General features: G+C 37.8%; 1 protein-coding gene and 1 long non-coding RNA gene across 4 annotated transcripts in view; one reads left to right on the top strand and one right to left on the bottom strand.

Annotated features, from left to right (window-relative positions):
• LOC117873443 overlaps nt 1–24,934 on the top strand; it is a 67,652-nt gene that overhangs the window by 15,651 nt on the left and 27,067 nt on the right. For 2 of the 3 annotated variants that reach the window (XR_004644733.1, XR_004644732.1), the window contains exon 2: nt 154–229. This is a non-coding gene — a long non-coding RNA (uncharacterized LOC117873443). Of the gene's footprint in view, nt 1–153; nt 230–11,950; nt 12,088–24,934 lie in introns of those variants that run through there. The other variant, XR_004644734.1, reaches the window with a different exon arrangement.
• The window catches only part of LOC117873442 (desmoglein-1-gamma-like), a 35,054-nt gene continuing 10,343 nt past the window's right edge, over nt 224–24,934 (bottom strand). The window contains exons 3-16 of the mRNA XM_034762817.1: nt 24,588–24,716; nt 23,650–23,805; nt 23,322–23,469; nt 20,830–20,993; nt 20,417–20,551; nt 18,483–18,668; nt 16,626–16,897; nt 13,700–13,842; nt 11,807–12,028; nt 10,073–10,441; nt 5,950–6,098; nt 5,525–5,588; nt 3,551–3,768; nt 224–2,215 (exon numbers count right to left, since the gene is read on the bottom strand). Coding sequence (XP_034618708.1) covers nt 1,226–2,215; nt 3,551–3,768; nt 5,525–5,588; nt 5,950–6,098; nt 10,073–10,441; nt 11,807–12,028; nt 13,700–13,842; nt 16,626–16,897; nt 18,483–18,668; nt 20,417–20,551; nt 20,830–20,993; nt 23,322–23,469; nt 23,650–23,805; nt 24,588–24,716 — 3,345 coding nt within the window. The 3' untranslated portion in view covers nt 224–1,225. The remainder of the gene's footprint in view (nt 2,216–3,550; nt 3,769–5,524; nt 5,589–5,949; nt 6,099–10,072; nt 10,442–11,806; nt 12,029–13,699; nt 13,843–16,625; nt 16,898–18,482; nt 18,669–20,416; nt 20,552–20,829; nt 20,994–23,321; nt 23,470–23,649; nt 23,806–24,587; nt 24,717–24,934) is intronic.

Here is a 24,934-nt window from a genome sequence, read left to right as displayed (position 1 = left end):
TCAGTAATTGGAGATTATCTTCTGGTTAGTAGATGGCAACAAGCCTGACTAAGAACCTCCGAGTCACTGAGGATAGCAGTCATGGCTGATTAGACTATGGTAGTAAGTTTAGTGGAGCCACAGACGTGACTAATAGTTTCATACCCTTACCAGATCAGATGGACTAGATGTGGTGTGTTTTGAGTCAAACCCTTCGGGATGGAAGCCTTGGCATTTACTGAGACGTGTGGTGAGTAATGAGAATATACTGTATTTTTATGCTTGTAACTGTTTCTATACATTGTATTATGTTAGTGGCAAGGGAATAACTTTTGATAAGTAACTTTTTGTAAAACATATAGTGACAACATGCAATGTAAATTCGATGCATTTGAAAGTGATTAGTTAAACATTGTGTTGACAACTCATAACAATGACCCTTTCCCGAGACAGCACTGCACTATTGCCACACCACATTTGGAAGCGGAAGGGGGACAGTTAATCAGTCAAAGGCCTTTAATCCCAATTTAAATAAAGGCCAACGATATCACGACAGGTCATAATAGGATAAAATATCTCAGCATGGGCACCATGTGAAATTCATGCAGCTCAATACTATACACATACAGTCAACCCTTCTCACTGACACATTCTGATACTAAGCTCTTTCTCCTGGACCAATTTTAAGCTCATTTTACCTTACCAGAGTAAGTATTGGAAATGGATTTCCAAAATGAAATTTTTGCTCTGGATAGACTCTGCGTAAGTCGGTTAGTCCTGAGCCAAATGAACTGTTCAAATTGATCCTAAATATTTCAACACCGCTCCAGTGCTGTTCCATTTTCATATTGCCTGAGAAATATGGCAGAGAAACAGAGAGCAAGCTGACTAATGTATATTAGGAGGGTAATATTTTGAATGAACAATGCTCTCACTCTTAACACTGGCAATATGCAAAAAGCCACGTTATGGAAGAGGAATCACCATCTGTTTTTAGCACTGCATTTGTAATAATAAAAGAAAATATTTAAAGTTGCTTACCTGAACTTTCCCCCATTGACAATGTTTCTGTGTTTCACTTTGAAACTGGATAACTTTACGAGATTCTTACTCAGACAAGAATCACAGGAATTTTAGTACTATTTGCTAGTTATAAATAATAAAAATATACTTTGGTATATTTAGTAAGAGTTAAAAATTTCAATGTAAATCATGATCTCTGCAGAAAAATGTACTGATAGAAGCCTTACTGATTAGCATACTGTATTGTGCTGTATTTTGTTACCCGTCTTCGAGATGTACCAGGGGAGACGGACCCAACTGTCTGGCTAAGATGAGTGTCAGCGCTAAGCATTTGACCAGTCATGCTGCTCATGCCCCCCATGCCACTCATGCCCCCCATGCCGCTCACGCCCCCCATGCTGCTCACGCCCCCCATGCCACCCATTCCCCCCATTCCAGGGCCAGACACTACTCTCTCTGTAACAACTACATTATGTGCATTTGATAGCTCAGAAGGAATAGTTAAATTGCCTGGCAGACCGGAGGCAGGTCTAATCACCCGTTCTGTCACCACTACATTTGATGCATCTGCTAGATCAGGAATACTCAAAGAAGGGGGTAGCCTTGAACCAGGTGCAATTACCCTTTCTGTGACTACAACATTTGCCCCATCTGTTAGATCAGGAATATCTAGAATGCCACGCAAATCAGAGGCAGGAGCAAGCACCCTTTCTGTTACAACAACATTTGATGCACGGAGAGGATCGACACTAAGTGTGGGTGGTTGAAAAGTTGAGCCGGATGTGTAGGTCTCAGTCACCATTACATTACCATGGAGCAAAGGATCAGGTATAGGCCTTGCAGGCTGTAGGGTAGAACCAGATGTGTAAGTGTTTTCGGTAACAATTGTTGTACTACCAACAGGGGGAGGCATAGATGAAGATTCATTAACGATGATCGTAGTTCCAGGTGGTGGCAGCTTTAGATCACTTTCGATATTGGGAAAGGTAGCACTAACACCTGGAATGGGTTCGATGACTTTGCCTAAACAGATTTCTGCCAAGGTCTTAAATTTTGGTCCTAACGTATCTAAATAGGTGTCATCGATATCTTCTCCAATAAAACTGCAGCAGCCAATGGAACCAACAGGAGTACCTATTCCTTCATGATCATATATTAGTAGACAATCATTTGCTGGTCGGCCTTCATCTTCATCTGCATAGGCAAATGCTTTCTGAAGGAGAAAACGGGAAAACAGAATTAGACTGACTTTTTTCTTTAGATCGGATGAGATCAAATATTAGCAATCTTTATACTGGTGATTTTCACAAGGCATTTAATGGTTTAGTGTCAAAAACAGAAGGAAGAGATGTTGAATATCTGAGGCATGATTGGAGGGATCATTGTGATTCGCCTGTTAACAAGTAGGCCCCTGAACCTTTGGTCATGGTGCATTATCTTCCATCTATTGTGCCTCTTGCAGAAGAGCAATGTTTCAAGTCGGCCAGAACTGAGGTAGCTGATTTGTGCCCTGTGGGTCTTCATCTACTAATTGTAGATTTCTAGCATGCATGAATTCCCAGGCAGAATGTGACCTACTGTGATAATACTGGTGACTACAACTACAAGTGGATAAAAGCAGTGAGAAAATGTAGTCATTAATATTTGTGTGAATTTTTAATAAAATGTCTACTTATCAGTATTTGTCACTCTTTTATGCTTGCTTTCTGTGAACATTTAACCTCTCAAGCTTTTGCTAAGGCAAGTACTTATGAAGAATGAAATTTAAGTTCAAATATCCACCAGAAATGAATTTTGATAACATATTTAGTTATAACATTTGAGACTCAAAAGTCATGTTGTTAGCTAACAACATAGTCCCATGATATTGTTTCTGTTCCATATTTAAATGACTTATGTAACTAATCAACATGGTGCAAACTGAATTTTACATTTGAATATACAATTTGCATTTCACACCATGTTGGTTAGTTACCTTAGTCATCCATTCAGGGAACAGAGACAATAAGAAAAGAACAAGACAGTGTGAAGTGATAATATTCACAATTCATGAACTATGCACTAACCATGCATTATTTGATGAAGAAATTCATGAGAAATTTTGAATAAAATATATATTCAAGAATTTCATGATCTATTCATAAATAATTCACAAACAGAAAAAAGGTGACATTCATCAAATGCATGAGTTGCTATGAGTTATTTACCAGCTCTAATCCTAACCAAGGCACTGATAAATCATATTAATAACCAGTTTGACAATTAATGAAAATGTTCACTGTATCCCTCAACAAGGGGACTTTAATGCAAAATGCTATTGAGCATTCAGATTTATTATATCAATAACACATAAAGCAATTTCATTTATCATTCCCTTTTTTTCTTATCAATGTGCACAATGGGCTTGATTGTCCTCTCAGTTACACCATTTTATACTATGTAACTCTTTTGATTTCATTGAAGTTACTTGTCAGTTATACAGGTGTAAATCCAATTAGAATCTGACATTATATAGACAAATATATTAAAAATCAGGTAGAAAAATTACCTCCGAGAAGTAGCTGTCTAAGAAAGCCATATTCACTCCTCCTTCTCTATACTCTCTTAATGTCCCTCCAATTGACTCTTTTTTCCCCATTGTTCCATAGGCAGTAGCTGCCCCATAGCTGTTAGTTGTTCCATAACCTACAGCTGTTCCGAGCCCTGTAGTTTCTTCAAGTCCTGAAGTTACCACTGCTCCTCCTCCATATGTATTTGTATAAATGTCTGAAAATAGAAAACAATATTATCCTACAATACACTGTGAGGAAAACTTTCACTGAAATTAATTGCTTACCGTTTGATTACTACAAACATTAAAAAAAACAACAACTAGTAAACCATCAATTAAGGGCAGTTTGGGCTAGTGTCATTCACAGATTCACACAAGCATGTGCTATAGTGCTAAATAGTGGAATTGCAATAAAAATTAAATGCATGCAAATATACACTTACAATCTTCCTGATTTTCTGTAAAGTTCTGGGCCTGTATTTGCATAAACAATACAGAATATGCTTGAAAAAATCCTTGATTTGCATATGCACATGATAGATGACTATGTAGTCATGTGTGTGCATATATCAGGGACTTGCATGAGTATGTCTGATATTGTACTTTAATATATGGACATGCATAAGTGTGCACCTATAATCTTACTGAAAATCAGTCCCTATGTTTACTGGATGTTAAGAATAGAAAGACCCTTCTGCCTTTGCTGTGCATAATTGTTCAAAAGCAGTGTTTCTGGGGGGAAAATAAAAGGCAATAGCTAAAGTATATAAATATAGTATTCCTAATGCAGAATGAAAAATTCCTTTTAAAATTCTGTATGTTGTGTGGAATTTTCTTTTCTCCAGAAGTCTTTATATGAGATCAACCAATGAATTGGTCTCAAATGTCAACTTGTACTAAAACAATTAGTTGCTCAGTCACTATTGTCTTGACTATGACTGTGGTAAGTTATACCCAAAGGCCAAATTTTGCTCTAATTTATACCCAGTCACCTTTGTTGATCTTAACTGATGTTCGAGTTTGGCCCATAGGCTCTTGCAAGAGGACTGAAGAGAAGGATTGGAATGAAGTTGCAAATGTCTTAATCCTATAGTCATTATTCTGGCAAAGCTCCCCTTGACATCAATGAATAAAAGTTCCCATTCTCAGAACCATAAGATTTCATCTTTTGATTTATCTTGAGGGTAACAAATTTTTTGTCTATAAATGGCCATCATAGAATACGATTTGTGGAAGGGAATTCCTTGCTGGCATCAACCTAGTGGAGGTTGCTGCTGTGTCGGCCATCCTCACCTCATGCTTTGGCATAGGGAGAGTACTGGGGGAAGGAAGAGCAATGGTTAAATTGATTCTCCACTGGCATAAGATCTCTAAGGGACCTTATAGCAGAGGTGTAAATTAGAGCATCACAATGGCTGCTCTAGCGGATGTTGTGTCTGGGCTGACAAAGGATCAGGGAACAGAAACTAGCTCCCTGGCAGTCCCCACCCTCCTCGGTGCTAAACATTGCTTAAAGTCAAGGAAGAACTGAACTCTTTAGCTATTACTGAGAATTACATTATTCCAATACTGAAAATGATTTTTGCTTATATTTCTTATGCTGTACCTGAAATAGTTAATTTTGATGAGGAAAAAATAATTTGCTAACTGGAATGTTAAAGCAAGATGTATTTGGGCTTGAAAGCATTGGCAAATATTTCAAAACAATTATTTCTTAAACACATAGCTAAGGCCCAAATCTACCTGTATCTAAGACTTAACCTTACTCACGCAAGTAGCCTTTTACTCACATGACAAATCCCACTGACTTCAGTGAGACTATTTGTATGAGTAAATGTTCCAGGATTGGGCCTTTGCTTGGAAAAGGAAACCTTTTAAATCAGATAATGGCCTTTTATATCAAAAGGACATTCCATGCTGAAAGATGGCTCTCTGCATTACAAAACTTAGAGAAATTCAGTGTCTACTTACCAGAGGGGTCAACAAAGTCACCTGCAGTGGCAACTGATTTTGATGCACTGATGCCTGTGATAGCCTGGAAAATAATATTTCAGCTATTTAAATATGCACTAAGATCACCATTTGGGGTGAATTTCCATTTTTTCTCTTTTTTTTACCTTGCTCATTTTTTTAAATTTGTAATTTACAAGAAGGAAAGGTCAGCGGTAATACTTTACAAATTCTGGGCCTGATCCTGCAACTTTACTCAGGTATTCACTCAGGCGTCTTAAGTCCTATGTAAGTCAATGAATAAACTTGCATGTGTAATAGTTTGCACTATCAATTCCTTTATTTAAAAAAAGACGCTGCACCACAATCACTGTCCCAACTCTAGGCATTACAATAGAATTAATTCTAAGTACAAATAACTGTGTTTTTACAAACTATGGACTGACCATGTCTTCAGGATGTGCTCCTTCTATTCCCCATGAATGAATTGCTCCTTCTGTGCATTCGGGTACAGGCTCAAATCCAGCCCCAACGCCACCTACAGGTCTGGCTCCATAACCACAACAGTCACTCATTGCCATCAAAATTGGAAACACTAATGGAGAAAAACAAAAAAGTAAATCAATTATCTTTTTAAATGTATTTCCATCTCTGATATATATCTACATCTAGATCTAGTTCTTCAGATGTCTGTTTCCTCAGAGGGCTGGTGATCAGCACTTTCTGAAAATCTGACTCCCTTAAGATGTTTCAAGTTGAGAACTCAAAAACTGGGACACTCAGAATCACTAGTGACTTTTTGAAAATGCACATATTATTTTGTCATCAGGAGAACTTCTGCTCCCACTTGCAATGGAGTAAATCTGGAGCAGAGTGGAGTTACTAATCCAGATTTACTCCAGTATAACTGGGAACAGATTTTGGTCCATACAGCTATATCAGTAACACTTTAAAACCAAGCAGACTCAGGTTCAGGGTAACTTGAATCTACACGTATGAGCAGACATTTTCCTCTGAAGTCATTGTCAGAGCCTAAGCAAAAAGAAATTAAGGTTGCCCTGGCAACGTTAATTCAGCCCTCTTATGTATATGCATTATGAGACCATCGTTAATTACATGATCACATGCTATAGTTTCCAAAGGACCCTGCCTTATTCACCGAATGGGTTTATCTGAATACATCACAAAGATTATGGAGGTGGAAGTATTATCACCACTTTACAACTGGAAATACTAAGGCAGAGAGAGAGAGAGAGAGAGAGATTAAGGTCAAAATATCCACTGCTTTTGGGTGCTCAATTTGAAGACCCTCAGGCCTGATTTTTCAGAGTACTTAACAATTTTATATGTTCAAAGTATAGCTCCAATTGACTCCAGAAACCTGTAGGAACTCCATGGCAGAGACCGGGATATAATCCACTTCTCCAAGGCAGCATTCAACTGCCTTAACCATGAGGCCCTCTCTTCTCTTCTTAAAAGCTCCTGCCTCCTTCACTATATACCTTCCAACTTCTAAAATGCATGAGGCAAGAGTTCTACAGATAAGAGACTCATTCATGACACAGCCCTGACAATCCTGTGCAATGAATAAGGCAGAAGTCCAGTGGATAAAATAGTATGTGATCACGTAATTAAAGATTGTAGCATAATGCATATGAACAAGAGGACCAAATTAAATGTTCACAGGCAAATTTACTTCTGGCATTTCCTAAAGTCTGAGTTTGACTTTGCAACCTTAACATTCTTTTAATGCAGTTTTAAAAATGTTATTTCCTAGGTTTTTAAAAAAGCAAACTGAAAATTTCCATCATGTGGAACCATATGGATCCCAACATGAGACACCAATAGGGTAGAGACCTCTACCACATCAGACCACAGCACATACCTCTACCACTTGAGATAACAAAGTCAGTGAGTGGTTGCAGTGGTAGGTTATCCTCTATGTGGACCAGCCACTAGAAGGGGATGACATACATACTTGCCAGTGGGTTTCACATCTATTTGCTTGACACCATGTTGAGACTCAGGAATAATGGGTTCAGTTCCAGGTTCTGGAGGGGAGTGTGCTCTAATGGTTATAAACCCTTCTGCCCCTGTGCTTCCAACCTGACCCCCTCTTGCTCCAATTCATTTGGCACATGTCTGTCAATCTCTGCTCCTATATTCTCCTACTCTGTTCCTCTCCAGCTCCCTGGCTCCTGCCCCCTCCCTCTCTGTTCATCCCTGCCCCCATGCCTCCTTCCTTCAGCCCTTTCTGAACATATCCACCTCCACCCAATAGCTCCTACCCCCATCTACTCCAGTTCCTTCCCCCCTCCCCACTTTTCTCTTTCCCACTGCTCCTATTCTTCTTTTCTCCCCTTCATTGCGCCTCATTCCAGTCAGGTTGCTTCTTCCTTTTCCTCTTTGTTCCCTGAGCACTAGCGTGGGATGATTGAGAGCAAAGGAGAGTTCCCGTGAAGCTGAACATAGTGGACTTCAGTTGCCAAGAGGTGCAACTGCAGGAAAAGTTCTGCTATGGGCTCTGCAGTCCTGGACTGAAACATGCCCAGCAGAGATGGAATCTGAAGAATTTAGCCACCAAACTCTTACAAGTCTCTACTGAGCAAGTGAGAACTGTGATTTTCAGAGGCTTATTACTTGGCTAAATTTGGTCTGGTTTTCATGGGGACAACGAAGCATGGAAATGCTAGAGCTTCTCAATCAAATAGTTATAAGAATATTTTAATATCTGCACAACAGTGTATTTCCCTTAACCTAATTCTCAGAAACAGCTGAATTGTTTTAGCTGAAACTTTCAATGACAACAAAAATAAATCAGCCTGAGGTAGAAACCTGGCATGGAAAATTTCAGCCTGAACAGATTAAGTTTGGCAAAATTATAAGCAGGGTCTTAAAATGGAAAGTGTCAGACTACCTTAACTATAGGTGTTTCTATGGTGGTTCTTATAATTATAAATAGCCTCATCAGTGATTTGTATGTGAAATTTAGGCATTTGGGAAGACACATGAAACTCTCAAAACCTGGGGACCAAGATACATAAGATGTAGTCTATTTGGCCTCACATTTATGACCTTCTCTTCCACTTTTGGTTCCCATTGATTTGTCCTGTTGGCCTGATGTTTGAATAGGATGGTTTTCAACATGTTTTTATTGTGCTTTACTGAATTATTGTACTCCAAGAATCTTGGTGAGAGAACACTTTATAAATAAATTGATTATACTGAAAACCACAACAAGGAAAATACATTTCCTGTTTGGAAAATTGAATGTTTAAAGCCAAGGAACAGACAAGTTAGGGATGGGGGATTTCTTTGGCCATGACCTACAAATAAATAACCTGTAATTTCTACTGACTTTCAGAGGAGTAGTAAAATGCAGGGCTGTGGGTTATACAAAGTGGGTTATATAAAGTGCCTTACAACAATGGGCCAATGCAGCCAGGTGATGCATGAAAGTCTGCCCATACATATCACATTACAAGATTAAGGCCATGGTTTACCCTGACAGCTATTGATTATGGAGGTGGTTTTTGAAGGCAAAAATGGGGCTGCTAGGCGCATAACTTTCACTGAAAGTGAATGGGTGCCTAACAACTATTTTTATCTTTGAAAATCTGCACCTATTTTTATTTGACCAATTGTAATCAAAGATTTAAAAATAAAGTTCTAAAATGGGAAACAAATTAAATTCCTACAGTAAATGTAGCCAATATTTGTGAATCAGGCCATTTCAAAATGTTGTTAGAAGGACATTCAGAATACTCTTCATTTCATAACATGACCAGCATGTTAAGAGCGGTCATACTGCTGAAAATTGTCACCATTTGTGATTCTGGCATTATGGGAGGTCATTTCTAAAGTTCATATACCACTTCTACTGCTGAAACACGACAGTGTGGATGGATTCATTCTTTTCCTCCCCAGACCACAACTTCCATTGTTTGAAAAATGAGGACATATTTAAATAAGTGATGTATTCTAGTTTTTCTCACAGAAAATATTAATTTTCATCAACATAATGAAATGACTTCTACATTAGGGCCTTGATCATTGAAGTCCATGAAATTTTTTGTTCTGCCTTTACTGAAACCAGGATTGGGTTCTTATTTATTATTTTTTGGTTTATTTTCAGTTTAGCATCAACCGCTCTTTTTAGAAATGTTTTGAAATAAGGAGGCTCATTTATGTTACTGAGATAAATGCAAGTTGTGGTAAAGTTTTAGAGCCTACTTTTGCCCAGATTTTATTGACTCTTGATCCTAACCTCCACACTTCTTTCTGATCCTGCCTAAACTCCCATTGACTTCAGTAGGAGCAGCGTAAGATCCTTATTCTGATAAGGGCAGTGTTCTAGGAAAAAGCTATATATAAAAGGACAGAAAAAATAATTTCTGAATAAACTACATGCAAAAATTCATATTATTTAAAGGATGCTTCTTTTTTTTCCACAGAGATACTCTGTGCTTCTGTGTTTTAATAAAAAAAATAAAAAAATATTTTGGAAGAGTAAAACAGTACTCTTTGCATAGAGAGATCATTAAATAGCATACCTTATTGAATACTTACACACAAATATTAAGCCTCCAAGAAACATCAGAGCAATAGCAGCACCACCAAGTGTAGTTATTCCACCCTGCCGGACTCCAAAATTAGGATCTCCATAAACATCAGTATAATCAGAATAAGGTTCAACAGGTGTAACAGTACTACTAACAACAGTGATCAGATCATCATCAATCGTCACATCCGGCATGTCATTGGTAACATTTCGTTGTGTAGCACCATTAGTACATATTAGGCGGCTATCACAAAGACAGGCTTGCAAAAGAATTCTCTGTGGTCGTTGACATCTTCTGCCTTGGTTATCTATCATATGGACATAGACCTCATAAATGAAAAACTCGATATTTTGAGTGCTCAGTTCTGCAGAGTAACCTTTGGGGAAACAAAAGAATAAAAGATGATATTCTCATGCGGAACGCACCTGTTTCTGCCCTGCCTCTGCTGCTGACCTGCTCTGTGATATTGGGCAAGTCACTTCACTTGTCTGTGTTTAAATGGACAAGACAGACAAAGGATAGAAGCGAAAATAGTTCTTTGGGACAATGATTACTCTTACTATGTATTTGTGGAATTCCTATTACATTGGGTCCTAGATCCCAGTTGGGGTTCTGGGTGCTATTGTAATATAAATAAAATAATGTATATTCAATTCAGAATGTACACTGTGTTGTTTGGTGTAACATGGTGGCAGGTTCTCCTATGGACCCACCTTCTTGGCAGATTTTGACTCTGGGAGATACTTAGTGAACCTTGACTGTGTTGCCAGTGTGGTTTATTAACTCCACCCTGGATACAAGGAGGTAGGGGCACTCCTCTGAAAGATAAATCTAGGGAGTTGGGTATGGAGATTATTTTGAAGTGACTTGTTTATAGCCCCTTCCCCCGCTCCCCAGAAAGGGGGTGATTTGACCATATACAAAATATGTGGACTTGTATTTACAGCATGGTTGGAACACCGCTTGCTAACAGTCACTCTTTAAGTCATGTGATATTGTTTCCAATCCCTGGTTGGATGTCTTACATAGCTAACTGAAAGAGTAATCAGTGACTATTACAATATAAAATAGAATCTGAAAAGCACATTGTAATTTATGTAACTAATGTATTAAACTAATGTAGGGGACATTCCTTCCATTAAAGTCAGTGGCAAAAAACTGCAATGGATTCAGGATTGTAGATCGTAATACAAATTGTATTTGCAATTCTAATATACTCATTTCATAAATCAAGTATTCTGTTGAGCAAGAAATTCATGGATAACATATAATTAATACATTTGGGATTTTCATGACATGTTCAGAACTCTTTGGGCAATTGACAAAACAAACAAAATAATTACAAGATTAGCTTTAGACCCTCTTCAGCTATATACCCTGTACACCACAATTACAGTGCAGCAAAATAAAATCAAAAGCATAGCTGTCCCGTGGAATCTTCATATAGGTTTATATTTTAAAACTAATACATTTTAGATAAAATGCAAATAATGAGCCTCTTTCTCATCTTACACAGTTGAAAATCAGGAGCAACTCCAGTTAGTCAATGAACTATACCTATATAAAAACTATGCAAGTGATATCACAATGAGGCCCAATAACTGTATTGTTCATCTTAATTTCTATTAGATGTTTGATTTTCATTGTCGTCAATCTTACACATAAACAAGCAAGCAAGAAAACCCTAAATGAGTTTTTATTTCTATGACTTACTATGTTATAAAAATTTAACTTTACTCACCATCTATTGGTCTAATACTCCATGAACTTCTTGCAGGCTGATTAGCTATGATAAATGTAAAGGGAGGACTATATGTATCACCATCCAGATCTTTTGCTGTGATAATAACTCTTGGAGAACTCATACATACTTTTCTCATTTCAGTACTAAGAGTTGGACAGTAATAATTGGAATCATCAACTACAAGCACAATGGTACCAGTGGAAGTTTTTGCAGGAACATCTGTCAACAATAATTGGTGTTAAAGAAGTATTCAAGGGGTTGTAAATGCCTGTCAAAACATGCACAACATTTATTTCTCTTTTATATCACTGTCTAAAATGCATTTACTTAAAATTACTAATGCAGTAATACAGATAAATAATGCTAGCAATTTTCTTAAAATTTTCTTACAATTCAAGAATTAAATTTCTAACTCAACCCAAGCCTAACTTTATTTGTTCACACATTGATGGCGTGCTAATTAAAGTGAAGGGGTCCAAATCTGCTCTCAGTTACACAGGTGTAAATCCAAAGTAACACCATTGACTTCAATCGACTTAGTGCCCATGAAAGTCTCAATGAAATCAGTGGGACTAGTTGCATGCATAAGTAAAGATTTGCAGGAATAGACGTCACTTTGGACTTCCACGGATGTAAGTGAAAACAGAATTTGGCTTCACAACTACAGGTGGTTGAATAACGGGGAAAAAATGCATGTGCATTTGTTTCTAATTATTTTTTTAATTATCGGAAATTTTCAACATTTTTCCAACTCATTGTTCACAACTGACAAACACAGGCACATTAATATCCCAGATCAAACTTATTTTGCAACATATTTGCTCCAGAAGCTAGAGCTTTGGACTGTTCAGTAGTATATTTGGAAGACATCCCCATTTTTGATGGCAATGTTTTGTAATTAGAATCCTTGCTGGTTCTAAATCTTTAAATGATGGTGATTATCATTTATTATTTCAGACCTATCAAAACACTCAAATCCTCCATGTCTTCAAAGCTGGCAGCCATAAGAATAAATAGCAATCTAGCCTTTGGGTGCAGTACTAGCTGAGTTTAGAAGGCCTGAGCTCAGGATTACTTAAGGCTGGTAGCGATTGATTCATATGTGTTAGTCATATTTGATCTCAACTAACAGTGGAGGGAAGGAAACTAGTTACATCATTTTTAGAACATTCTACGCTTGCTAATCTTACTCATGTGTGATCCCATTGAAGATACTCCAGTGAATAATGGTTTGCAGAATAAGACCTATATTAGGGCTAGTCAAAATTTTTCCATCTAAACTGATTTTCAGTGGCTAATTGGGTTTTCAGCTAAAGAGTGGCTGCTTTCTGTGCAAAAATCTCAATTTTCATTAAATATTTCAGCCAAAACCTGAAAACTTTTGGCTGAAAATGAGAGTTGCAGTGCCTTGGAGGAGTTGTAGTTTGCTCCTCATGCCCCATTCTTCTCTATGGGAGGGAATCCCCAGCTGGATGACATCTCCCATAATGCGTCAGTCAGAGACTCCATGATGGACAGCTTCTCACCAACAAGGGAAGTATGATGCATTTTGGGAGATGTAGTACAGCTGGGGATCCCAGCCCATAAGGGGGAATAAGGGACATAAGGAACAAACCTCATCTCAACTCCCATTTTTGGCTGAATTATTTTGGTTTTCCAGTTTCCGTTGAAAAAGCAAAAATTTTCTTGAAACTTTTTGATGAAAATTACAGTTCTTTTCATTTTTTGTTGAAGATTTCTATGTGAAAACACTTGGGTTTGGACCAGCTCCATCTTAAACTTTTTGTTCAGAGAAATAGCCACTTTAATAGGATAGGAGACCAGTATTATAGGGCCAGGACAGTTCTATAAATAAATACAAAATGACAAAGGGTAAATCTATTTTCTTACCTCTTGTAATAGCCAGCAACTTTGCTCTGTATAACCCATTGACTACATAGGATGACTCCCGATCAATAATTTTGTTCAAAAAGATTTCACCAGTTGTGGGGCTGACTCTGAACCAGGCAGCTGGATCATGTCCAATCCGATATCTGTTTTTGGTTTACAAAAACTGCTTAGGATTATGTTTAATGTAAAGTATTACAAACATGACAGTCCCAACTACTCAGCTGGTATAAATTAGCATAGTTTCATTGGCTTCAATGAAGATACAGCAATTTCCATCAGCTGAGGATGTGGCCTCAAATTTTGTTTATGAGAATTATTAATTTAACATTTATATTGAAATAAAGTTTAATGTGTTGGAGAAATACAAATATACTAACATGTTTTACAAACTATGACATTGCATAGAGTCATAGAACAGCAGGGTTGGAAGGGACCTCAAGAGGTCAGCTAGTCCAACACCCTGCTGAAAGCAGGACCAATCCCCAGACAGATTTTTACCCTACTTCCCTAAATGGCCCCCTTAAGGACTGAACTCACAACCTTGGATTTAGCAGACCAATGCTCAAACTACTGAGCTATCCCTTCTCCCTGTAAGAGTACAATGTTCATTACAGCTTTAAAATATATCTTACAGTAGCCTGCACACTACCTTTCCTCTATTCAGTATAATTAGCATGATAGAAAATCAGCCAAGTAATACAAGGGTAATTTTATTCAGGAGATCCGGTGACATTTTAAACCTTGCAAGCAAACCTCATACAATTTGTCATAAAAATCCCCTAGTATAAGCTCATTACACTGTTATATACTTCTACATGTTAATTTTAAAATAATATTTGTCACTTTAAGATACTTCCATGTACGCTAAAGTCCGAGTTCTATAGTCCTTAATCAGGCAAATATACCATTGGCTTCAAAAGGAGATTTGCCCGAATAATACCTGAGTATGGATTGAAGGATTTGGTTCTATATTTCCCCAGATCCACGCTGTGGTTAACATGACATCCCATTCTAATAATAATGTAGGGCCTAATCCTGCAAACCCTTCCTAACACCAGTAAGTACCACTGAAATCCCTTTGTACAGTATGATATCACATCATATAGTTATATGCCTTTTTATGTTATCGTCTGCTCTATGGAAAATTTTCAAACTCTCTCTCTTCCTAAATATGTAAGTTTGTATGTATTTAGGTAAATATATATGCACTAGGAACTAATCCTGCTCCCATGGAAATCATCTGCAAATTATCCTGTTGATAATCTCTATGTACAGACAGACACAAAGTGAAATAAATTGCAAAATTATCACTTATTTCAATAGGAATACATTATAGGATGAGCTGATAGTGACCTCTATATTTAAACTACTCTTACTTTCCATTATGAAAAAATATTGTGATTTAAATTTTTTCCCTCTTATTATTATTACTGAGATACTAACAACTACATTGTTTGCAGCAGACCTTTCATATTTGGCAGGGAGAAAGGCCCCAGGCTAGATGAGAGACTTTCATTGTCTAATTAATTTCTATTCAGGTTCAGCTCAGTTATAAACTGTTAGGCACTAGCATTTCCCCCCTCTTGCATTTAAGTCTAAGGATAATTTGGGCAGCTTAGCAAAATAACATGTAGCTAAACATGAACATTCTAAAGATCTGGGCCCTTGCTGCCACCAAAGCATGCACTGGGAATGCCTGGCAGCCGCAAAGCACAGGGAAGTAGGGAGAACACCTGGCATAGGCTCCCCTCTACCAAATCCCCCACTGCATTCTCCAGACCCAGCCCAGGTCCATAGCAGCCCTTCTTGTGGCACAGAAAGGGGAAGGTGCCCCTCACTTTCCAGGAAGTGAGAGAAAAATTTGGGCTGGGCTCCCCATTACCACCCTTGGGATCCAGGGCATATAATCAACAGTACATTCTTGGGAAAAGTCTTTTCCTTCTGTAGTTTAAGTAGTAGAATTCTGTGCTGCAGAGATAAATATCCAAGGTTCACCTGTTGATGATACTTGAGGGGATGTGGGCAGTTGCAATTGCAAATAATAGAATTTGTTTTTATATTTTTCTAAAAAGGAAATTACAAAAAAGCCTCTTTTTTAAAAAGAGAGTAATTTAGATTGCAAAATCAAACACTCAAAAATTAAGAGATGCCAGATTCATGGTTACCTGTACAAACTTATTTTGACCCCTTTGTGCATAAGTGTTATGATATAGTTTTTAAAGACATGGTCTCATACTATTTTTTCCCACAAGACTCCAGCCTCCTTCAGTGAATAGACTGGATGCACAAGGAACTAGAATTAAGGATTCCTGGTTGACTATAACACTGACATTTTCTAACTTTCGAGTGCTTGACTTCGCAGAATGTATGTTCTTTTAATGTAGTTTTTTTAATGTAATATATTATAAATCTTCAAAGGACAAACAATCTGACCATCCAGATAATCTCATGTGACTAAAACTGATTTAGCACCATTGCTTTCCTAGCAGCTAATATTCATTAGGACCAGCCAGCTAGATATTGGCTGGGCAAGGTCCCATACTCATGAAACAATCTGAATTGTCTTTGGCAATACAGGGATGTGATGAATACTGTCTCTTTGGAATATACATTGCTGTGTAATGTCTTTTAGAAATGAAGAGATAATACTGTTGCTGACTTTCCTATATGCTTTGTTTAAAATGTATCTGTTACCTGTTGGGATGAAACATTTTCAAATTATTTAAATGGTTATTTATTTCTTTATTTATTTAGTTTTTGAAATCTTTCTTGTTTTGAAATGTGCATCCGTCCCAGGCTCTGATTCTGTCCCATGGTCTGGAATAGAGGATTCCTTCCTCTCCCTGGGTACTCAGGTGCTCACATCATTGTTCAGGCTGGATGCTGGGGAGAGGATGTTACTCACAGAGAGTAAAGACAGTCTTACCTGACATTTGTTGCAATTTTTCTAGTTTCCTCATCAGTGGCTGTATATGCTCCAATAATGTAATTTAACATGGCAGCTGTTGATAAGCTTCTTGGCAGAAAAAAGCTCATTGAAGATGGACTAAAGTATGGTGGTTCGACCACATTTTTTACATTTATCATTAGGGGTGTTCCACTAATTTGATACTGAGAAGCAACTGAATGGTGGAATGCAGCTTTGTTTCTAACACCAAAACTCAGTGGATAACTTTGCAAGTATTCATAATTCAGCGGCTAAAAATGTTAGAAACAAAGAAATAAGAACTTAGTCAAATCCATAAACTCTCAGTTCATTCATTAATTTTAGATGAATGAACACACACACACCCCTCTATTTCCAGTAGATTCTCTCTTACTGCTGTTAGAAAGGGATGTCCTTTGACTGGACAGCAGGGAACGAGAGAAGTCCAAAACACATTCATGACAGGGATGGGGGCTGCCCCTGCCTTTGGTTGTCTGCAAAGGTGGTTAGGGGCAGCTGTGTGGCATCTTTTGTCTATTGAAGCAAGCCCAGGATTTTTGAAAGCCACTTACTCTCCAGCTGGGAAGGTATTTTGAGAGTCAGGGCTGTCTGGGGGAGATCTGCGAAAGGGACTACAGCTAGGAAGCCATTAAAGTTAAAGCTGAGCAGGATCCCAGGACCAGATGCTTGTCCTGCTGAACTCAAACTACACCAGAACACAGCCCATAGTAAAGCTTAGGAACCCAACAGGGTAGACACAATCCCAGCTGCAGCACTCCAAAGTTGTCAACAGGAGCAGCCAGGCTGCTTGCCTCATCGCTACCAGCTTGCCCCAGCTCCACTACAGTAGAACTCTTACACAGTGAAGGAGGGAGTTGGAGTATACCTGTCCTGTAAAGCTCCTACATTTTATGAGATTGGGGGTTCTGATCCAGCAGACTTGGCAGTGGCAGGAACCCCTCTTCAACTCTCTTTCTGCAGCTGATATTTTTTCTTTAGCTTCCTCGCTATTCTAGTTCCTTCTATCCTACTCCTCCAAGCCTCTGGTGGGTCTTTTATGTGCCACAAAAGAGAGATTTATGTGGCTGCTTTACAAAAGGGGAGGATTATGTGACTATTTGCATAATCACATAGTACATGGGGCTTTGCTCAGAAAACTATTATTCTATGTATCACTCTAAATTTAGTTTTCTAATTCTAAAAACAAATTAACAAAATATTTATGCTCCTATAGATAAATCATATGCTTTAAGACAAAGCACACATAACTATTAATGGGGGAACCTAAAGAAAAAAATCCATATTCAAAATACTATGCTTAATCAAAGTTACAGTAAGCTGAAAAAAGCCAAGAAATATAAAGTTAAAATTGACATTCCTTTTTTACTTTGTTTTTGCCACAGCGGCAGGAAGGAATGTTAGCCTTAACTTTTATTTTCTTTGTTCTTGCCAATGTATATTGTATTGCTATATGAATAGTATATAGTGGCTATGTAAACCACAGCTCTGGTAAGGAACATGAATAGGGGCATCAAAAGCAAACTACCTGCACAGTGTAAAGACAAGAAGAACATAGTCATTGGCACTATAGGGAGTGTCCTGATGAGAGGCTCTCTCATGGAGGCATAATATGTGCATCCCTTGCCAAGGGTTGCCAGTCAGTGTGATAGCCCCTTCCCCAGCTAGGTGGAAGAAAGTATTCAGCTCCACTCTCAGCATAGGATTCTCTTACACCTTATACACGGGGAGTGCATGATTTGGGATTCCCTTGCATTTTATACACACCAGAATCTGGCCCTTAATGATATGGAAATGTCATTTTAAAATCTGTGAATTATAATACTTATACATCCTTACCTTAATAACCCTCAGAATACCCTCATTAGTTGCTGGATCTGTTACGAATTCAAAGCAGTTGTCTTCATTGCCAGATATAAAGAAAAATTCTGCCAACCAATTGTCCGAATACTGTTCATCAGCATCCAGAACTTGTATCCGTAGCAGTTCTGAACTGAGTGAATTTTCCACAATAGTTGCTGAATACTGGAATGACAGATGCACACTCTGTTAACAAGCACTGAAAAGATATTTTGTAATGAAGAAGCACTACAGAGAAGCATATGTTGGTTTTACATTTCTGAAATATGTTATCTTCACAATCAATACTAGTTGTGAAAATATCATGTGCCCCACATAGGGTGTGGTTCTGATTGCTATTCAAATGTGTGTATTGCCTCAGATGTCTGTGAAATCATCCTGGGTAAAGTCAGTGGGTGTTTTCCATGAATAAGGACTGAAAAAATCCTGCGGATGGACTACATAATTTGTCCCCCACTTCATATGCATGAACAACCACTGTAGCTGGTTTCATGGGATGCAAAAGGAACCTGTGCATTTGTAATCAGAATTGTGTGTGTAGACCAGAGGCACTGACTTTTGTTTTGGCCAGTGGATGCTTTAGAAGAGGTGTGTGTGTTTGGGGAGGGCACTCTGCAAGTTTTGGGGCGGGCTATTTTCAGCATATTTATACACTTCTTTCATATTCTAGTTATTGAATGTGTCTATCATTGGTATCTTTACTATGTTAATAATGATTCAACTGTTATGAACTACATAATTACATTATCATGACTTACAGTATATTAAGATCATTGCAATCACCTACAAGCTGTCTTCACTAACAGTTTAAAGACATTATGTCTCACTATAGCTTTCTGGATGAAACTGTCAGCAATCTTAATTACATCTAGGTTCCCTGGTACACGTTAAGGACAGCTACATTATTCGGTTGTGTCTGATTCATTGATGACTGGAGATAATTTTTAAGTCTTCTGAAGCAGGAGAATGAGCATTCCACAGTTCAGGATGATACAGGCACAGTGAGAAGGATTCTTATGAATTTGCAGTACTCTGGAAGCAATGCTTCCAGAGTACTGCAAATGACTCCAAGATCTCTTTCTTGATGGGTAACAGGTAATTTAGGCAACATCCTTTTGTATGTATAGTTGGGATTATATTTTGCCATGTGCATTACTTTGCATCTATCATTGAATTTCATCTGTCATTTTGTTGCCAAGTCACCCAGTTTTGTGAGATTCGTTTGTAACTCTTTGCAGTCTGCTTTGGACTTAACTATCTTGAATAATTTTGATTCATCTGCAAACTTTGCCACCTCACTGTTTACCCCTTTTTGCAGATCATTTATGACTATGTTGAACAGCACTGATCCCAGACCAGTACAAGCCCCGGGGGGATGGGGGAGGAAGGATACCTTGGTTTACTTCTCTCCATTCTGAAAATGGACCATTTATTCCTACCCTTTGTTTCCCATTTTTTAACTGGAGTGCCTGGGAATGCTTTCAGGATCATCTAACGATCCTTAATTTAATTTAATTTAATGACAAGCCTTTTGTTATCTTATTTACCCTGCCTCTGTTTATAAACAAACTCCTTGCCAAAAGGGCAGAAGTTGTTAGCAGCACAGAACTCATCACATTCCACACTCAAGCTCTGACTCCTGGGTGCTGAGCACCCATTATTTTTTTACTCTGGATGCTTGACCCCGGAGCACCCACAGAGTCAGTGCCTATGCTGTAGACCATGGGCCAGGTTGTGGAATGCTTGCTTACCTATGTTGGTGAGAACTTGTTCATGTGAATAGTACCTTTGTGATAGGACTATTCATAGGAGAAAGTTCTCCTGAGAATGAGTAAGGGCTCCACTGGTTATGTCTGTGATGTTAGGGCATAGAAATGTTAGGGGTGTTACTTTTGCTGGGAAAAAAAACTTACTGAACTCTGTGAAAGAACTGGGAAATTATCATTGACATCAATAACTTGAATAGTACAACTACAAAGGGAGGAGATTCCATCTGCAGCTCCATCGCGGTCTGAGGCTTTCACAACAAGGGAATAGCTGCTATGTTGCTAAATTGGAAAGAAAAATGAACACATTATTTACAAGTTAAAATGTAATGAATAGTAATTTCTTGCTGCTCTTTTCAAATACACCAATTTGTTATAGATACAAATATTTGCTATGATACAATAAAAAAACCCCTACTGTATCTATGTATATAAAAAATAAAGCCTTTTCAATCTTCTATTTCACTTTTGTAACACTAAATACATTACTCTCTCTCTCTTCCCCTCTCTCACACACACGCATTCTTTCAGACTGAATATTAACATATCGAAGCTTTTACCTCTCTGTCAAGAAAATTTGCTATGTGAACTTCTCCAGTATGTTTATTTAGAATAAACATTGATGCACCTGCAGGTTCCTGACTCTCTATCTTGTAGGCAATTTTGGAATTCAAGTTATTTGGCTCATCTGCATCCGTGGCAACTATTTTCATCACCAGAGTATCTAGGAATTAAGACAGTATCACTTAAATTGGCATAAGAGCCCAATTTTGTTAATTTAAACTACTCAGCAAGACAAGCAGTCATCAAAATACAAGAATTATATTACCTATAAGGAGCTATGTTTAATTTCATTTACTAAGAAAATAATAGAAAGTACTTAATTTAGTAAAACGGTGGCTGTACTTATTCCAAGTGAAATCTGTAGTTTTGTGATCATGAACATCATTTACATGCCATGGAAATGGTTATCATAATGTGATAAGCAGGGGTTTGGAAACCTATATCAGTGAATTTTTTAAAATGTAAAATCAGGATTGTAACTATTTATGATTTTTCCCACATTAAGTGGTTTTTATTTAAAGATGAAGAGATATGTTAGCAACCCTAGTATTTTGAAATGCCAGCAAATAATCTCACAGTAAATTAACTATTGTGTTGTTTGTTAAAGATGATATACTGCACATATAATCACACTATATTTTTAAAATTGTATTCTGATCTCACATATATATGTAGGATGCATAAACATCCATTTAAGTTTAGAATAACATAGTAACAATAAATTCAAAGTTTGTTTTAATGAAATCATGAAAATCAGACTTCATGCTGGGGTTTTTTGGAGAACGTCTTCATATTCAGTAGTTTATGTTGATGCCTTCCTGGAATTTTGTATATTCATTTTACTTTGCAGTATTAATTACACCAAAACATGCTTCCATATGTGAATCTATCAAATGAGTTAATTTTATTCACAAGGCTTTAAACTGGACAGCTGTGTTTTAAGTTTCCGTGGGATAAAATTTTGCCTTTAGTCTCAATGGTTAAAGTAGATGAACTTTGAAATCCTATGACCTGAGTTATGCAGGAAGTCAGACTAAATGATCACAATGGTTCATTGGGGCCTTTAAAAATATGAATACATGACAATAAGTAGGGGGAGTTCACTAATTTTGTGGCTGTATATTATCATGGATGTTGATATCATATGGTTAAACAAATTGCATTATTTTGTGCAAAGGGACAAGGCAGGAGGAAAAGAATGGGGGCATTTGAAAGGAATTCACGTCAGGCCTATAGCACATAGTGTGAAGCTGTGAAGGGGAACAACCACTTTGCTCTCAACCATCCTCTCCACCCACTTAAGGATTGCCAGGAGGGGAAAGGGAACTGACAGAGCCATTAGGTGTCTCCTAGTTTCCTGCTTGGTGCATGATACAGATATGGCAATATGTCCTTTTTTCATAGGAGGGGAGAGAATGCTGAAAGAAGCAGACTCTCCCTCTTTCTTTTATTGACTTCCAGGGCTTGACTTCACTTCAAAATTGCCTTGTGTTAGAATATAAATTGTGAAGAGTTGAGCTAACTAAATGATGCTTCCCATAACATTGGGATCAATATAGACAAGGACAAGTTGTGGTTAACATTTTATCAGCTACTTATGGCTAAACCTGGTCACAGTAATCAATTACTTTTTTAAAAATGCTTTCTTAAAAAAGCATTACAAATTAAGGGCACGTGAAGTAACGCAGGATTAGGGTCTAACAGAAAAAAAGTTTTGGAATTCTTCTAATTTAAAAGTTGGACACTGCCAAATATAAGTGTCCATAATTTAAAAAGCAGTAAGTGGTTTTCATCAGACTGGTTTTAAGTCACAGTAAATAAATTAATGGAGATATCCTATCTCCTAGAACTGGAAAGGACCTTAAAAGGTCATTGAGTCCAGCTCCCTGCCTTCACTAGGAGGACTAAGTACTGATTTTGCCCCAGATCCCTAAGTGGCCCCCTCAGGGATTGAACTCACAAGCCTGGGTTTAGCAGGCCAATGCTCAAACCACTGAGCTATCCCTCCCCTAATATAGCCACACTATAGGCTATAACCTTCAAATGTATAGTCATGTGAGTAATCTTTATAGTCCCATTCAGTTCAATGATACTACTGATGTGTACAAAGATTATTCACATGAGTAAGGTCAGACGAATTCTCTTGGTAGTAAGCCCTGTACTTACTAGGAAGGGTTTGCCGTATTAGGATGTTACTTTGCAGTTGCCAACGTCAGCCACATTTTTAGTTATACAAACACATATTTTCAGATCAAGACACATGGGGAAAATTATATTATTTATAATTATATTTACCCTCACAAACAAGTAACCAAACTTAAAAAGAAAAAAAAAAAAAACAATTTTCCTAAACATTTCTAAATGTGAAAAGAATTTGTTTGAGAACATTATGAGCAGCTGAAAAAAAGCGTGGTAATTGTCTTGCAGTCTCCACTATTGCTATGGCTACTGACAATTGCTGTAATATGTGCACAAAATAGTTACTTACTCTCCATAGAGCATTCTTCAATAGATCCCATATACGTTGCTTGTGAAAATATCGGCGCATTGTCATTTATATCCAGAACTCTGACTCGAAGGTCAAGAGGCGGTTCTAAATCTCTATGAGTAAGTGCATGTTTAGCAAAGCAGCGAATCTGGATAAAGAGGGTTACAAATATGTATAATTTAAAAGAAGACGAAACAAACTCAAATTTTGAAAATAATTATTAATTGAAACTTCACTTCCCTCTCTGTCAGCATTCATCAAAAGAAGGTATGAAGTAAAAAAGAAAGGAGAATATACTGTGCTAATAAATGGATTGTACAATACTTACAACAAATTCTGATGTCACCTCTCGATCAACTATTGATGTTATATTAATTTCTCCAGTTTTTGAATTAATAACAAAGATCCCATAAGGTGGCTGATCAATCCCTATTCCAGAGATGCTGTATATAATTGGAAGGTTTTCTTCACAATCTGATCGAATCTACAACAATAAACAAATGGAAAATATTATGTTTATCACAGTTTACTGAGATCACAAGTGATGGCTTCTCCCCTCACAAAGCCTTACAGAATTCTCAGTTACTCTCCTCATGGGCCCCAGAGACTGCATTATGCCAGAATTCTCTGTAACATGGTGGGCTGGATGTAGCCCCTTAGAGAGCTTTCCAGTGCTGCTCTTTCAGGATATGTCTAAACTGCAATTAAACACCCATGGCTAACCTGTGTCAGATGACTCAGACTTGCAGGGCTTGGGCTGTGGGGCTACAAAAGTGCAGTGTAGACGTTTGGGCTTGGGCTGGAGCCTGGGCTCTGGGACCCTCCTGCTCTTCTGCCCCATTACCTCCCTGCACACTAGTCAGACACCATCCCAATCCTTGCTCTCAGGGATTCCTCAAAGTGGGTGGGGAAAGAGAGTGCCATTATGAAGTGGTGGTGTAGCTGTTATCAGACAGAATGTATGCTGCACTTCCCAAAAAATGCAGCAGCATTCATGCTCCACTTGTGCTCTAGGAGGCCTCCGTACTGACCCAAGAACACTCAGTAGCACAATCTAGTCCACAACTTTCTGATCTTATGTGGGTATGGTAATCGCAGTAGAACCAGCAGCTCTAGAACTCCTTCCCTCTCCTATTCTGCCTTTTTTCTTTTGGACATGCTAGGCAAAATTTATATTTCAAGGTCTCCACCAGTTAGCTCAGTTAGGTCTCTAGCTTTATCAGTTTTTCTTTGCAACATACTTTCTAATCAATCAACAACACTTACTTTGGCAATTGGATTCTTCCTTGAATTATCTTCTCCTTCCCTACAATTTGCAGCAAATTTAATCCATTCCCGTTTTTGTCTTCTGAAGGATTTCCATCGCGCCACACCATTTTCATTCCATTCTTTCACCTTAGGTAGAAAAAGTTCCAGGGTCACTATGACAAGCAGTCTGAATACAGTTGAAACCAATATAGACTGGTAGGATTTTAACAGTGTAAAATATGGAAGACAGTAGATAGTAAATAGTATGAACATTAGTATAGACTAATGATCTGTTTATAAAACTTATAGTCCCAGAGCCTAAGCCTGCACATCCTTACTCTTGCAAGTTCTTGCTCATGTGAGTA

Source organism: Trachemys scripta, chromosome 2 (assembly GCF_013100865.1).
Source record: "Trachemys scripta elegans isolate TJP31775 chromosome 2, CAS_Tse_1.0, whole genome shotgun sequence".
Taxonomy (NCBI): Eukaryota; Metazoa; Chordata; order Testudines; family Emydidae; genus Trachemys; species Trachemys scripta.
Note: the sequence above shows the minus strand (reverse complement) of the source record. Positions and strands in the feature narration are given on the sequence as shown.